At 29.9% G+C, this 17,806-nt stretch overlaps 2 protein-coding genes across 2 annotated transcripts; both read left to right on the top strand.

The window, feature by feature from the left end:
• Nucleotides 1–3,199: 3,199 nt before the first annotated feature.
• On the top strand, nucleotides 3,200–5,952 carry LOC117917458 (3-ketoacyl-CoA synthase 20-like). The gene is made up of 2 exons (XM_034833747.1): nucleotides 3,200–3,820; nucleotides 5,044–5,952. Exons 1-2 carry the CDS (start codon nucleotides 3,218–3,220, stop codon nucleotides 5,848–5,850), a joined length of 1,410 nt encoding a protein of 469 aa, XP_034689638.1. The 5' UTR covers nucleotides 3,200–3,217; the 3' UTR covers nucleotides 5,851–5,952.
• Nucleotides 5,953–14,771: 8,819 nt separating this feature from the next.
• On the top strand, nucleotides 14,772–17,302 carry LOC117917457 (3-ketoacyl-CoA synthase 2-like). The gene is made up of 2 exons (XM_034833746.1): nucleotides 14,772–15,398; nucleotides 16,389–17,302. Exons 1-2 carry the CDS (start codon nucleotides 14,799–14,801, stop codon nucleotides 17,199–17,201), a joined length of 1,413 nt encoding a protein of 470 aa, XP_034689637.1. The 5' UTR covers nucleotides 14,772–14,798; the 3' UTR covers nucleotides 17,202–17,302.
• The last annotated feature ends 504 nt before the right edge of the window (nucleotides 17,303–17,806 follow it).

The raw sequence follows: 17,806 nt of genomic DNA, 5'->3' as shown, positions 1-17,806 counted from the left end.
TTTGGGTGAATTTGATCTGAATTGACCAATTTTAATAATCTTACTATTAACATAATTATAATTTTAAACTATTTAACTCATATTTGTCTCATTTTAAATTTGTTTTTAATTAAATAAATTAATTGAGTTATAAACATATTTGATTGAGACATTAATCTTATAGACATGTATAAGGCTTAACTCAATTTGATTATTATATTGGAGAACTTGATTATTAAAAAGGTTAAATGGATTATACGATGTGTTACCCGTTGAATAATTATGTGGTATTTGAGTTGATGTTTTTTATACTGTTATTATCTGTATTAAGTTTGGGTTAAGTTATGTAGTAGAATATCTAGGTTTTGACACATCACGAACATGACCCACAAACACAAATTATCCCCTTAGTCTAAGCAAGTCCTTAGTATCAAAAGAAGTAAAAATGAACATACCAATTCAAAGCCACTTAATAGAGACCAATCATGACATGCAATTGCCATTAGAGGATCACCTAACACATGGAAACATATAACTGAAGACATGCATGTTGATTTTTCTTTTAAATCAACTGTTACACCTGTCCCACATCGGATTACAAACGACAAAAAAAGGCCTTTAAAATGCCCATTTAACTCATTGGCGCCGCTGGGTGTCCGCTGAACCATGGAAGTCTGGGTGATGAATGAATTCTTGGCCCAATATAAATAGGGGCCCAACTTTGCCAAAACCCACTGCAGAAAGTTTGTTGTATCGGTTGGATCAATTGATGATTTTAGACTTTTTAATTTAAAAAATAATAATAATAAAAAGAATTTGTCGAAGAGACAATTTTTGCTTTTATATATATATATATATATATATATATATATATATATTTTAAATAAAATAAATTGTCTATTCAAAAGATGATTTTTACTTTTTTTCAGTTGGTAAAAATTACGATTGACATTATGATAGTTTACGAATTATTTTTTTAATATATATAATGCATGTTTGAAATAGTGGAATATTGGAATAGAAAATCCATTCTAATTATTATCCATAATTATATTTTAATATTTTATCAATCAGAATAAAAATCCTATGAATTGTCGACACTTTGTTTGACATGACTCACCACATCCCATTCCATCCATGAAAGAAATGATTTAAATAGAGACTAATTCTAACGTTAATTATTTGGAAAGGACGAGTGAGTTGAAAGTGTAACATCTTACTGTCTTTTGTCACCGTGGAACGCATGAAACATGAACTATGAACTGTGAAGGCAAGTAAAACATGCATAAATAAATAAATGTTTTGGCTATTTAAATACATGGTTTTTAGGCCATTTTTTATCCAAAAATTGCACATACTCATAACCCAATTCATCATGTTTCTCATCGGATTCATATCAAATGATCTCTTAGGGTTTCTGATCTGCCAGTCCGGTTTCATCCTATTGATGATTTTAGACTTTTTAATTTAAATAATAATAATAATAAAAAGAATTTGTCTCTTTAAGAGATAATTTTTGCTTATAATATTTAAAAAAAATAAAAATAAATTATCTATTCAAAAGATGATTTTTACTTTTTTTTAGTTGGTAAAAATTACGATTGACATTACGATACTTCACAAATTATTTTTTAATATATATATATTGCATGTTTGAAATAGTGGAATATTGGAATAGAAAATCCATTCAGAATAAAAATCCAATGAATTGCCGACACTTTGTTTGACATGACTCACTGTAGCCCATTCTACCCATGAAAGAAATAATTTAAATAGAGACCAATTCTAACATTGACTACTTGGAAAGGACGAGTGAGTTGAAAGTGTAACATCTTATCTGTCTTTTGTCACCTCCACACATGAAACACGCATAAATAAATAAATAAATGTTTTGGCTATTTAAATACATGATTTTTAGGCCATTTTTTTATCCAAAAATTGCACATACTCATAACCCAATTCATCATGTTTCTCCTTGGATTTATATCAAGTGATCTCTTAGGGTTTCTAATCTACCAATCCAGTTTCATCCTATCGATGATTTTAGACTTTTTAATTTAAATAATAATAATAATAAAAAGAATTTGTCTCTTTAAGAGATAATTTTTGCTTATAATATTTAAAAAAATAAAAAATAAATTATCTATTCAAAAGATGATTTTTACTTTTTTTTAGTTGGTAAAAATTACGATTGACATTATGATACTTCACAAATTATTTTTTAATATATATATATATATATATATAATGCATGTTTGAAATAGTGGAATATTGGAATAGAAAATCCATTCAAATTATTATCCATAATTATATTTTAATATTTTATTAATCAGAATAAAAATCCAATGAATTGCCGACACTTTGTTTGACAAGACTCACCGTAGCCCATTCTACCCATAAAAGAAATAATTTAAATAGAGACCAATTCTAACATTGACTACTTGGAAAGGACGAGTGACTTGAAAGTGTAACATCTTATGTCTTTTGTCACCTCCACACATGAAACACGCATAAATAAATAAATAAATGTTTTGGCTATTTAAATACATGGTTTTTAGGCCATTTTTTATCCAAAAATTGCACATACTCATAACCCAATTCATCATGTTTCTCCTTGGATTCATATCAAATGATCTCTTAGGGTTTCTGATCTGCCAATTCGGTTTCATCTTATCGATGATTTTAGACTTTTTAATTTAAATAATAATAATAATAAAAAGAATTTGTCTCTTTAAGAGATAATTTTTACTTATAATATTTAAAAAATAAATAAATAAATTATTTATTCAAAAGATGATTTTTACTTTTTTTTTAGTTGGTAAAAATTACGATTGACATATGATACTTCACAAATTATTTTTTAATATATATATATATAATGCATGTTTGAAATAGTGGAATATTGGAATAGAAAATCCATTCAAATTATTATCCATAATTATATTTTAATATTTTATTAATCAGAATAAAAATCCAATGAATTGCCGACACTTTGTTTGACATGACTTACCGTAGCCCATTCTACCTATGAAAGAAATAATTTAAATAGAGACCAATTCTAACATTGACTACTTGGAAAGGACGAGTGAGTTGAAAGTGTGACATCTTATCTGTCTTTTGTCACCTCCAAGCATGAAACACGCATAAATAAATAAATAAATGTTTTGGCTATTTAAATACATGGTATTTAGGCCATTTTTTTATCCAAAAATTGCACATACTCGTAACCCAATTCACCATGTTTCTCCTTGGATTCATATCAAATGACCTCTTAGGGTTTCTGATTAGCCAGTCCGGTTTCATCCTGTCGATGGCCGTCATGGTGGGCTTAACCCTAATTGCTTTTATTATGCTAAGCATTTTCGCCTTTGGGTCTTCCCCTAAAATTTTCTTGCTAGATTTTGCATGCTACAAGCCCCCCAGCTCTCTAGCATGCACTAAGGAAATGGTGATTGAGAGGTTGAGGCGGCATGGAAATTTCACCGACGAGAGTCTGAAATTCATGAAGAAACTAATGAAGACGTCGGGATTAGGCGAGGCCACGTACTTGTCTGAGGGACTGCTTAGGGAGCCCCTGGATATGTCGATGGAGGCGACGAGGAAAGAGGCGGAGATGGTGGTGTTCGGAGCTGTGGATGAGTTACTGGGCAAGACCGGGGTGAAGGGTGAGGAGATAGGGATAGTGGTGGTGCATAGCAGTATTTTTAACACTGTTCCGTCTCTAGCTTCCATGATTGTGAATAGATACAAGCTTGGTAAGAATGTTTTGAGCTACAATCTGAGTGGAATGGGGTGCAGTGCTGGACTCTTATCCATTGGGCTTGCCAAAGACCTTCTCAAGGTTCCGTATTTTATTTTTCATGTTTATCATATATTTGCTAATTATTTTTTTAAAACAGTTTTGAAAAACAATTTTTGAGAATGATTTTGAAAAATTGTACTAGAATGTTTAGTAAATACACCTAAAATATTTTTAATCTGATTTTAATATTTTTAAATATATTTTGAAAATAATTTTTATATTTAATAATTTTATATGTTATTTGAAAACATCGTATTTTCTGTTTTTAATAATATTAAACAAAAAAATAATTTTTCGATTATCAATAGTACTTTTCAATTTTTTTGAAAATAGTTGTCATACAAGGTCATCGTTTTTTTTTAATTATTTTATGATGTTTTATAAAATAAAAGTTTATTTAAGAATTTAAAATATTTTTAATTTATTTTCTATATTTTAAAAATAGATTTTATATGTAATATTTTATTTTTAATCATTTTTTATATTTTTATAATTATTATTTTAAAACAACCTTCAAACAATAAAGACAATAACCTAAAACAATTAAAAAATATTCTCTAAAAATAATTTTTTAAATTTTAAAAAATAAAAAATTATTCTTAAAAATAATTTCCAAATAGTGCCTTAATTTCATTCTTTTTCCCCCAATTTTTTCGTTTTTTTATTTTTGGTCTTTACTTCTTAACTATTCCAACGACCGACTCTGTCCAACTCTTGAGAGAACTTTGTTTCGGTTTATTTATTGGATTGTCTTTTATAGTTTGTGGACCAGCCCCAAAATGGGCAGCCTCTAGGCCTCAACTTGTTACTATAAAGAACCTGTTATTTTTTATATATGATACTTTCAACCTGTTGCATGTAAAAATTAAATAATTTGAAAAGGTATAAGTTTTTAATTAATATTTAATTTATTTAATTTTTTAATATATATTTTATAATATAATCAGATACAAGAAAATTATTTTGATCTTTATTATTATTATTATTTTGTTTTCCTTAGTATTTTCTACTTTCGAAAACTAAATATAATATAAAAAAAAAATAATATGATTGTAAGAGTTAAAATTTTTTTTTTTAAAAAAAGGTAATTATTTGTTTGGATACATTTCCATTTTATGTTTTTAAAAATAAAGATATTAATAATTTTTACATAAAAAATGAATTTTTGTAATAGGTTTACTTAGAGTATCATATTTTATATTTATTTTTCAAATAATCATTTTTATAACAATATTTTTCTAAAAAATACCCCTCAATTGCAGGTGCACCGTAATTCGTATGCGCTAGTGGTGACCACAGAGATTATCACTCAAGGCTGCTACATGGGAAACAATCCATCCAAGCTCATCGGCAATTGTTGCTTTCGTATGGGTGGCGCCGCGGTTTTCCTCTCCAACCGACCCTCCGATCGAAGCAGCTCCAAGTACCAGCTCATCCACACTGTCCACACCAATACCGCAAGCTCTGATTGTTCGTACAACTGCATCATCCAGGAAAAGGACCATGAGGGCCACGTGGGTATTACCATCAACAAAGATCTCTTAGTCGTGGTCTCCGAGATCATTAAATCCAACGTAGCCACATTGGCTCCCCTGATCCTCCCTACATCAGAACGACTCCTCTATCTTATCAACTATTTAATTAGGTATTTCCATGTCTCAAGCATCGAGCCGTATGTGCCAAATGTTAAGCGTGCAGTGGATCATTTCTTCCCTCATGTGGGTGCAAAGCCCATACTGGACGAAGTGGCGAGGAACTTGAGAATGAGTGAAAGACAAATGGAAGCTTCTAGAATGACCTTGTATAGGTTTGGGAATACATCGAGTAGTTCAGTATGGTATGAGCTAGCTTATGCAGAGGCCAAGGGTAGGATCAAGAGGGGTGATCGTGTGTGGCAGATTGCATATGGGTCTGGCTTTAAATGTAGTAGTGCGTTTTGGAAAGCCATTAGGACCATTGATCGTGAGAAAATGAATCCTTGGAGCGATGTGATTGATGAGTTTCCAGTGATGGACCCGCAAAGCACTGAAACATTTCCTTATGCTTTTGAGTCATCAAAATCAAAGTGATTATGATCATCAGATCTCCATGGGCTGATTACTATTTGCATGTTGGGCTTCAGGCCCATGAATAAGAAATAAAGAATGAGTTATTGCAATTCATTTAAGTAATTAGCATAATGTTATATTTGATTATCAATTTTAAAAAAATATATTTTTAATTCAAATTTCATTTTTGTGGGATAAGTCCAACAAAATTTTACATGGCTAATTCTAAATCACTCTCAATTTTTTGCAAGATAAAAAGTAATTTTTTTAAATGTAAAATTGAAATAGGATTGTTTAGAAAACAATAGCATCGCTATTAAATTTTTTTTTTGGATGTTATAGAAAATATGTATTTAATTCTATATTTTTATAATTCCATTTCATGATAGGTTTTAAAAATATTTTGATTGAATTTCTTATTTTGTTTATAATTTTTCTTTTTTCTACTTTCTTTCTTTCTCATTTCCATTCTCTTTCTTGAAAAGCTAGTATACATATCATTTATTCAAACACCTTCTATAAGATTTGACTTCTAAATTTAGGGCATGTCGAGATAGGTGCTAAACAATGTCGTGATTTTTAACTGTCGATATTGATATTATAAAAGCTTAATTAAAAATAAAAGGGTGTAAGCCAAAGTATGATATAACTTCTATAAAAAGAAACAAAATTAATTTCTTTGAACAAAATTGCCTAAATAAATTCATAATTTTTTCTTGAATTAAAAATAAATAAATAAATTTCTTAAAGATCAATCTAAGCAAGGCCTTAGTTGCAAAAGAAGTGAAAATAGACATACCAATTGAAAGCGGCTTATGGAGACCGACCATGACATGCAATTGCCATTAGAGGATCACTTAATGCATGGAAACATATTAGTAAAGACATACTAATTGAGAGCTGCTTATGAAGACCAATCATTAGAAGACTAGTACACCACAAATTTTTGTACAAATTAATATTCATGTTAAGAGTGTTCTTTTGCCTTATTTTCATGATTTGGGAGGATGGTTGAATACACCTATATCACACATTGTGCACTCTTAGATTGTTGTGGTTGAATGATGGAGATAAGATGTTCATATAAACCTATATTTTTAAAAATTATAATACATCGAGACACTATCATTTGTGAACTTTTTTTATTTGGCTTTAAATCTAAAACTCATTATATATATATATATATATATATTCTTTTATCAATAAAAAATTAAAGGTGATTTTCTTGTTGATAGTATTTTTAGAGTTTGATCTTAATCACCTAATTTATAGCATTAAGTTTGAATTGAAAGCTAATTAGAAGTGTTCACGGATGTGATGTATTGGACCCATATAATATTGTTTTATTCACCTCATTTATTCTTTGGGATTATTGCCCAAAAACTTTTTAGCCACATCTAGAGTCATCCTATAATGGACTTGTTTGCATTACTAGAACCTACATTAATCTTCATGTCCATAACGTGACACCTTTATATTCCTTAGCAGACTTTTCAACGACTTGAAGGATGTGATTAACGACTATGAGCTAAGGTTTAAAATATTGCGAAATTTAGACAATATATCGTCGAAATATCATGTATTGAAAGCAGCCAATATGATAACACATCTAAAATCTCGACCATATGATGTATCCTTTTATTTATATTTTTTCATCGATTTTCATCGAATTTTTGACAATTTTTATGCCACATCACACATTTTTTTGAGTTGGATTGTCAAATCAAAATTTTGCAGTGGGCTTTTATGGCCCAACCCAACAGCTATCTCCCATACTGTGACTCCTTTTAGACGAAGCCCAGCTTAGCCTACTAGACACATTTGACTTATTCATTAATTAGAACCCATGACCTCAGGCATGTATGGGCGATGCTACCAAGCTAACTTTGTTGTTTGTTTCAAATCATACATTTACAGATTTTATATATAAAATTCATAAATATAAATTTCTTATATATATATATATATATATATATATATTATCCATTAATTAAAATAAAATTATTGCAAATAAAATAATTTTAAATATTGTCTATCTTGCATAATAATTAAATATAGATTTATAAAAAAATACTTATGTATATCATCATTTGTTTTATGTCATTAAATACATCCAAATTAGATAAATCTTTGCCATGTGTAATTATACACATTAGTGTGCTCATCATGGGAACCTCATTTCGATGATCAAAATCAATTATCTTTCTAATTTAGAAGTATTATAATCTTAAATGGATTGTCAAAGTCCATGAATCGACTGTCAATAAATCATCTACTAGCAAGAAATTCATGATTTAGATTTTTCATACAACTTCTAATGCACATAAGTCATCTACAATGTAAAAGATCTAAGTAAGAATGCTCATAAAGTATAATACATGTAATAATGATAAATAAAAGCGAAACTGAAATATCATTAAATGAACAATAAATTCTAAATTTATTACATAATTTCATGTTTTTGAAGGCTTTATCCTAATAGTAAAGTTAGTAAATGTTATAGAGAATTACATGTGGTGGACCACCATTCACTATTCAATGATTGATGAATAGATGAAGGTAAGCCTCGTGTCTAATTCCAAGTCACAAAATATACAATTTTAGCAATAGTCAATCTTATACACTATCTTAATTTTGCAATTGGTCTCATTCCTTAATTTTATGGTTGAGAGATGGATTGAAGGAAGTGGAGTCACTAAATACAACAAAGGATTGCATGCAGTAGACCCCTATTCACCATTCACAAATTAAATAAAGGGAAAAAGTTGTATGGTATATACTAGCTTCTATATTATTTTCACTTTCAACCTGAATTATATCCCATAAATATTAATGCTTGTCAAAATTAATTTTTCCTACCATACAAAATTACAAATTAACATGATTCTATAATATCTATAATCTTCTTTAAATTCAAGTTTAACAATTTTCTTACTAGTATAACATCATAATGGAAAATTGGGAATAAAAAATCAATTTCGTTTATTATTACTTATTATGTTTTAATATTTACTAAGCATTAATTTCAATTACCTTTCTTTAGGATTTAACTAAATATATTTTGTCAATTTGAAATTTCATTAAATACCTAATTTATTTTAAGGAAGTGGGTGAGTGAAAATAACAAATGTAAATCAAAACTTTGGTTTCAACTTGGACCTATTTCAGTGATGTTTTAGGCTTTTTGCAACAAAGCATCATATGTGTGCTCTTGAAAATCACTATTAACCCACGCATTCATGGATAGACGTACACCATCTTTTATCTAATTTATTAATTTTAAGTCTTTTTTTTTTCATTTTCTGTCACGTTTATTTTTCTTTTTTGCGTTCATCCTTTCACATTTTTCTCCAAAATTTTAATAACTAAATATAACTTTAATATTTTATGATAATGAATTATAACCCAAATGTTGTCATAAATGAAAAATATGAAAAATTTCTTTTTCTTATTCTTTATTATAAACTTTGAAACACATTAGAAGGGTTTATGACGCTTCCAAAAAAACAAAAGAGGAAAAAAAACCAACGACTTTACTTATAGTCATTCTTATTAGAAAATTTTGGTCCATGGCTGAATTTTGCAACCCAAAGATGAATAGATTGTGAGAATTGAAAGAAAGCTAAATGAAATAAAATTGAAAACAGAGTGAAATAGAGGTTTGTTGAACTTTTGAAAAACTTTGTTCTCTGAGATTTCTACTCCATATTTATATGTATTTGAAGTTAGTTATACCTTATAACTAATTATCTAACAATACCATAACTAATCATCTAGATACAAGTTTCTAACTAATTTGGTTTAGTTACAACTGTACATGGCTTAACATCTCCTCTCATACTCAAAGGTTTAACTAGAACATTGTGTTTGCTTCGTAGATTGAGAAATTGTTGAACATGTAAGGCTTTGGTAAGAACATTAGCAATCTAGTCACAAGAAGGAATGTGTTGAACCACCAAAGTCTGATTGATAACCTTTTCCTGAACTAAATGACAATCTAGTTCCACATGCTTAACTCGAGAATGAAAAATAGGATTGACAACAAGAAAAGTGGTTGAAAGATTGTCATAGAACAGAATAGGAGAAGAATGAGATGAGATAGAGAGCTCCTGGAGAAGATGTTGAATCCATTAAAGTTCAAAAGCAGTATTTGTTAAGGCCTTATACTCAGCTTCAGTGCTAGAACAAGACACAACCTTCTGCTTACCAGAGCTACAAGAGACTAGATTAGAGCCAAAAAAGATACAATAACCACTTGTACTTCGATGATCATCAAGGCAACCAGCCCAATCAGCATCAGCATAAGCAGTAAGTTAAAGATCAAAAGAAGAATGAAAGGAAAGACCAAAGGAAGTAGTGCCCTTGAGATATCACAGCAGTTGTTTAACAACTTGCCAATGAAGATCAGTTGGTGTTTGCATGAATTAGCAAAGTTTGTTAACAGAGAAAGAGATATCAGGTCTTGTAATGGTACAATATTGTAAGGCTCCAACAACGCTGTGATATTGAGAAGGGTAAGCCAATAGAGAACCATTGGAGACAGATAAAGTGTGAGAGGTAGTCATTGGTATAGTAATAGGTTTACAATCTGCAAGACCAACATGAATTAGCAAGTCCTGAATATATTTGGTTTGGGAAAGATGAAGAGAAGATCCTTGCCAACATACTTCAACACCTAAAAAGTAATTTAGAATACCAAGGTCCTTGAGAGCAAATTGAGAGTGTAAAGAAAAAACCACTTGGTGTACCAAAAACATTATTAACATCTAATTGTTTCATTAACCAACCACGAATAAAAGACCTAACCTCTGATGAAAGACCTAACCTCACATTTCGTGATTCACTACTAAAAGAGGGGTACATTCTATCAAACAACTTCCATGCTTCAGCATCAACCGGATGCCCTAGCACACCATCATCTACTCGTTTTTCTTTATGCCACCTCATATCGCTTGTTGTATGCCTTGACATAAATAGTCTTTGTAATCTTGGTTTAAGAGGAAAAAATCCCAAGATTTTATGTGGGATTTTCTTGCCCTTACCATCATTAATCTTATATTGATCCTCATCACATATAGGACATTTATTAAAAAAAATCATTTTCTTTCCAAAACAATGCACAATCAAACTTGCAAGCATGAATTTTTTCATACCCTAAACCCAAATCCCGTAACATCTTCTTAGCATCATACATACATGATGGAAGATTTGTACCTTCAGGAAATGTCTCACTTAACAATTCAAGTAACATATCAAATGATTTATTACTCCAATGGTTAAGAACCTTTAGATGCATCAATTTAACAATGAAAGTCAAAGATGAAAATTTAGACCCCGTAAACAACTTTTTTCCAGCTTCACCTAACAACTCATCAAAATGTTTGGTCTTTACATTAGTTGTCTCAAATGTAGCATCTCTATTTGGTATTGGGCCACAAACATCACTCAAAAGTTCAATCATTTCATCATCGTCGTCAACATCATCATTAATAGTAAAAGTTTCATGATGATCTAACCTATTAGCACCACTCATATCATTTCTTTCATTGTAATCAACACTAACTTTTTCTCCATGAAAAATCCATCTTTGATGTGTTGTGGCTATTCCGTATTTATATAAGTGGGTTTCAATGTCATATATGGATTTCCAAAATGCATTATGACAGTGTTTACATGGACAATAAGTCTTTCCATTTTGATCCACATGATTTTTTGCAACTTGAAGAAATGTTTTAACACCAATTGCATATTCATCCGACAATCTATCTCAAAGATTCATTCAACTTTTATCCATTAGTAAAACCTGTAAGATGCAACTCTTATTCAATTATTTTTTTAATTGTAAAAGCATATAAAATATAATATTAAAGTAATATTAACGTTAATAACAACAATAATACAAATATAGATATTTAAGTGATTAATTGAATGTCTATAGTAAATAAAATGAGATTAGTAGCATTTTATTAGAACTATTAAAAGAGATGAAAATTTAATTAATAAAAAGACTATTTATGTAACTAATAACATACCTAAAAATATAAAGTAGTGATAACATACCTGATTTGCCTTTTTTGCAATGTTGTAGAACACCAAGATCTGCAACAACAACAGTCTATGGTGAGCAACAACAGTAGTTGATGGCAGTCTGTGGTGATGGACAATGAATATGGTGATGGGTTTGAAATAATGGAGATGTTATTTAAGGAGAAGAATGATGAAGAATTTTTGTGGAGAGTTTAGGAAACCTTTTTATTCTGATTTTTTTTTTCCATTTAATATTTTACAATATATATTTTTTTTTTATAGGCAATTTAATATTTTACACTATTACTTACCAATTTTTTAAATATTTTCCAATTTTGAAGTAAACAATTTTAGGATAGTTTTTTATAACCAACGAGAACATACCAAACCAAATTGCTCTATTATACACAACAAGAACACAATAAAACCAAACCAAAAACTTAAATTATCACCAGATAACAACATACTACCAAGAAAAAAACAACATATTACCAAGAAAAAAAAAGCTTTCAACACAAAATTTTTTAGTTAAACCCGAGAAAAACAATACCTAGAGCGTGGCAACTCACGCGGATTCTGCAGAGCCTCCCAAAGAAACTGATCCACTCGGTTGACAGAGTCCTCAGAAATCATCCCGAAACCGACAAAGACAACAAAGCCGGAGCAGAAGCTGAAGTTGAAGTTGGTACCGAGGCATCAAGAAAGGAAGAGGAAGAAGAATCTTTCTTGGATGATGAAAAGGAGAGTATCAATCTGCTCATGCTCTCATCCAAATCAGCGACCTCCTAGGACTCGGGAGCTCCGAGATCGTGAATGTAAAACATAAGATGTTATTTGGTAATCAGATCATGATTTGCGGGCAAAGGTTGTGTTTTTCAACGATCAAAAATCGTGGATTTAGGGTTCGTGAAATTTAAATCCAATGGTACAAAAGCAAAGCGACCCTTAGAACAGATCCAGAAAACATAGGAAGTAAAAAAAAAGAAGATTTTTTTTGGTTTTCCTTAGGGGTTTTGCATGGATTTTCTCGGAAATCAAACGAGAATGAATTTTCTCGGAAATCGAATGGGGGATGGATTATTTTTTTGGTTTTTCTTGGGGGTTTTGCATGGATTTTCTTAGAAATCAAACGATGATGAATTTTCCCGGAAATCGAATGGGGGATGGATTTTCTTGGGAATCAAACGGAGGTTGCAAAAAAAGAAAATAATAATAATAACATGACTAGTTTTTCCAAGCATTCCTATGAATTTTAAATAATTTTTGCTCCACCCATATTTCTCTGATATTTCCAATATACCCGTAAAATGAAAGTATCGATATATCCGTAATTACCGATAATTTCATTCTTGATTCTAATATATATATATATATATATATATATATATTATAATAATGACATTATCACATTATTTCTAAATAATATTTACTTTCTTTAATAATAATTGTGTTGTTTCATGAATATTAAAGTATCATGAAACTTTCTCAAAAAACAAATAAATCATGTTAAGTATTCAATAGTATAAATAAATTTAAAAATGATAAATTTATTTTGAAAATGGAAAATGCATTTTAATGGGGATGAAATAGTTTTGTCTCCAATATTGAGTTTTTACAATAAAACAATTTCCTCCCCAATAATTCTCTTTGTTCATTCATCTAGTGGTATTAGGACAATATTTTTGTCTCCCATTATTAAGATTTTTCTCTCCAAAACTATTTTACAACAACATAATTTTTTTATCCATTATTTACCTTTTGGGACGACACTAGATTTTTGTCTCCCAATATATTTTGCACCATGAAATATTTCGTTGTTAAAAATTATGATGTCGTCACAAATAATTTGGCCTCATTTTACATTCAATTAAAACTTTAGACACAAATTTTTGTAACAAACTCAAATTTCGTCTCCTAATATCATTTTTAGAGATGAAATTATATTCATGGCCAAAAAATTTGTGGCTAAAGGTGAAATTTCTTGTAGTGCCACCTTTGTGTATAGTTTGAAGATGCAAATGAAGCTCCATTATATGAGCTCAAGAAGCAGAAGTGAAACTACATCGTAAAGATTCCCAGATTTCATGAGTTGTATTGTAACTCGTGATCTAAGTCATCATCGGTTCGGTGAGTAAAGAGTAAATCCAACTCATCACCAATCGATTTTGACGTTGCCAAGTGATGTATTCTGGATTTAAAAATAGAGATTTGATTGTTGTGGTAGATGCAGAATTTGGATCAGGTAGAAAATGTGGTGGACATGGTCGGGTTCCATCAAGAATATCATCAAACCCATTTGCAATGACCACATTAAGCATTTGATTGGGCCAGATGAGGAAGTTATTGTGATCGAGTTTGATCGTAAGAGATTGACTGAGTGAGGGAAATGGTTGATTCCTCATCTGAAAAGTATTTTGTCCCATAATCAAATCAGATCCAACGGTTGGAATTTCTCCAAAATCTTGCAATGGAGTCGCATTGGTTGAGTGATCTTCCATTGTTACAGGCTCTGATACCATGTGAGAATTGAAAGAAAGCTAAATGGAATAAAATTGAAAACATAGTGAAACAGAGGTTTCTTGAACTTCTGAAAAACTTTATTCTCTAAGATTTCTACTTCTTTTTTAGAAGTGGTTTTACATATTCATATGTATTTGAAGTTAGTTATACATCATAATTAATAATCTAACAATGCCAAAACTAATCATTTAGATACAGGTTTTTAACTAATTTGGTTTAGTTACAACTGTACATGGCCTAACATAGATAGACAAAACGTAACACCATATTATATGATGTCACGCATGTAGCTAAACACCATATTCTATGATGTCATACATGTAGCGTAACAAATAAATAAATGTTGTTTTTTCTATTTAAATGCATGGTTTTTAGCCATTTTTTTTATCCAAAAACTACATACATTCATAACTCATTCCACCATGTTTCTCATTGGATACATATCAAATGATCTCTTAGGGTTTCTGATCAGCCAGTACCGTTTCATCCTGCCGGTGGCCGTCATGGTGGGTTTAACCCTAATTGCTTTTATGTTAAGTCTTTTCGCCTTTGGCTCTTCTCCTAAAATTTTCTTGGTAGATTTTGCATGCTACAAACCTCCCAACTCTTTGGCATGCTCTAAGGAAATGGTGATTGAGAGGTTGAGGTTGCATGGGGATTTCTCCGACAAGAGTCTGGAATTCATGAAGAAAATAATGAAGGCGTCGGGATTAGGTGAGGCTACGTACTTGTCGGAGGGACTGCTCAAGGAACCGCTGGATACGTCGACGAAAGCGGCGAGAAAGGAGGCAGAGATGGTGGTGTTCGGAGCTGTGGATGAGTTACTGGGCAAGACTGGGGTGAAGGGTGAGGAGATAGGGATAGTGGTGGTGCATAGCAGTATTTTTAACACTGTTCCATCTCTGGCTTCCATGATTGTGAATAGATATAAGCTTGGTGAGAATGTTTTGAGCTACAATCTTAGTGGAATGGGATGCAGTGCTGGACTCTTATCCATTGGGCTCGCCAAAAACCTTCTCAAGGTTAGGCTTTTTATTTTTTATGTTTACATTATGTCTGAAAAGTGTTTTCAAAAAGTGTTTTAAGAAATATACCTCATTTGGTAATTATTTTTTGAGAACAAATTTTGAAAATTATTCTTTCATATTAAATAAATATTTGTTTAAGAGCTTGAAATGTTTTTTTCCGTGGTTTTAATGTTTTTAAATATGTTTTAAAGATAATTTTTATATCTTGTGTGTATATATATATATATATATATATTTTATAATTATTTTTTAAAACAATTCTTAAGCAATTAAAAGATGTTATTTGAAAACAGTATTTTTTCTATTTTTAAGAATAGAAAATAAAAAATATTTTTCTAATTGTCAAACGTATTTTTTTATTTTTTTTTTGTTTTGAAGAATAAGAAACAATTACCAAACATGGTCATAGTTTTTGAAAATTATTTAATAGTATTTTGTGAATAAAAGTCTCTTTTGAGAACTTGAAATCTTTTTAACTTTGTTTTTTATATTTTTAAATATATATTTAAAATAACTTTACCTGAAATCTTCTTAAATTATTTTTTATATTTTTAAATATATTTTAATAATAAAATTTTTAATATTTTATTTTTAATCATTCTTCATATTTATATAATCATTTTTTTTAAATCTTTACATAAAAATTAAATAATTTAAAAAATTATAAGTTTTAAATTAATTTTTAATTATATTTATTTTTTATTTTTCATAATATAACGAGACAGGAAAAAATTATTTTCTTTATTATTTTTTTCTTTAGTCCTTTTGGGAACCAAACATAATATAAAAGAAATTAATATGATTATAAGAGTTAAAATAAAAAAAGGTAATTATTTGTTTGGATAAACTTTCTACTTTATATTTTTAAAAATAAAATATTAATAATTTTTTTTATAAGAAAATGAATTTTCGTCTTGTGTTTACCGTGTCACTATAAAAACAAAAGAGTTTCATATTTTATTATTTATTTTTCAAATAATGCAGGTGCATCGTAATTTGTATGCACTAGTGGTGACTATAGAGATTATCACTCAAGGTTGCTACATGGGAAATGAACCACCAAAGCTCATCGGCAATTGCATTTTCCGCATGGGTGGCGTCGCTGTTCTCCTCTCCAACCGTTCGTCCAATCGTGTCGGCTCCAAGTACCAACTCATCCACACCGTCCACACCAACACCGCAAGTTCTGACCGTTCATACAATTGCATCATCCAAGAAGAGGACCATGAGGGCCACATGGGTATCACCATCACCAAAGATCTCTTGGTCGTGGCCTCCGAGATCATTAAATCTAATATAGCCACACTGGCTCCCCTTATTCTCCCCACGTCAGAACGATTTCTCTATCTTGTCAACTATTTAATTAGGTATTTCCATATGGCAAACATCGAGCCGTACGTGCCAAGTTTCAAGCATGCAATGGATCATTTCTTCCCTCACGTGGGTGGAAAGCCAATACTGGACCAAGTAGAAAAGAACTTGAGGATGAGTGTGAGGCAAATGGAAGCTTCTAGAATGACCTTTTATAAGTTTGGAAATACATCGAGTAGTTCAGTGTGGTATGAATTAGCCTATGCAGAGGCCAAGGGTAGGATCAAGAGGGGTGATCGTGTGTGGCAAATTGCATATGGGTCTGGCTTTAAATGTAGTAGTGCGTTTTGGAAAGCCATCAGGACTATTGATCGTGAGAAAATGAACCCCTGGAGCGATGTGATTGATGAGTTTCCAGTGGTGGACTTGTACCCGCATAGCACTGAAACATCTCTTTACACTTTTGAATCAACAAAATCAAAGTGATTATGATCATTGGATCTCTTGGGCTGATTACTATTTGCATGTTGGGCTTCAAACCCATTAATAAGAAATAAAGAATGAGTTATTGTAATTCATTTAAGTAATTAACATAATGTTATATTTGATTACCAATTTCAAAAAATATTTTTAATTCAAATTTCATTTTTATGGGATAACTCTAATAAAATTTTACATAGCTAATTCTAAAGCACTCTCAATTTTTTGCAAGATAAAAAGTAAAATTTTTAAAAAATGTAAAATTGAAATGGGGTTATTTACAAAACAATATCACTATTAAATTTTTTTGGATGTTATAGAAAATATATATTTAATTCTATGTTTTTATAACTAAGTATATTCTATTTCATGATAGGTTTTGTAAATATTTTAATTAAATTTCTTATTTTGTTTATAACTTTTCTTTTTCCATCTTCTTTCCTTCTCATTCCCATTCTCTTTCTTGAAAAGTTAATATATATGTCATTTATTCAAACACCTTCTATATGATTTGACTTCTAGACAATATCATAATTTTTAAACTTCCATATTAATATTATAAAAGTTGAGTTAAATATAAAAAGAACTTATGTAATAAGCTAAAATATAAT

This window comes from Vitis riparia, chromosome 7 (genome assembly GCF_004353265.1).
Source record: "Vitis riparia cultivar Riparia Gloire de Montpellier isolate 1030 chromosome 7, EGFV_Vit.rip_1.0, whole genome shotgun sequence".
Classification (NCBI taxonomy): domain Eukaryota; kingdom Viridiplantae; phylum Streptophyta; class Magnoliopsida; order Vitales; family Vitaceae; genus Vitis; species Vitis riparia.
The sequence above is the reverse complement of the archived record's forward strand: the minus strand, read 5'-3'. Positions and strand labels throughout refer to the sequence as shown.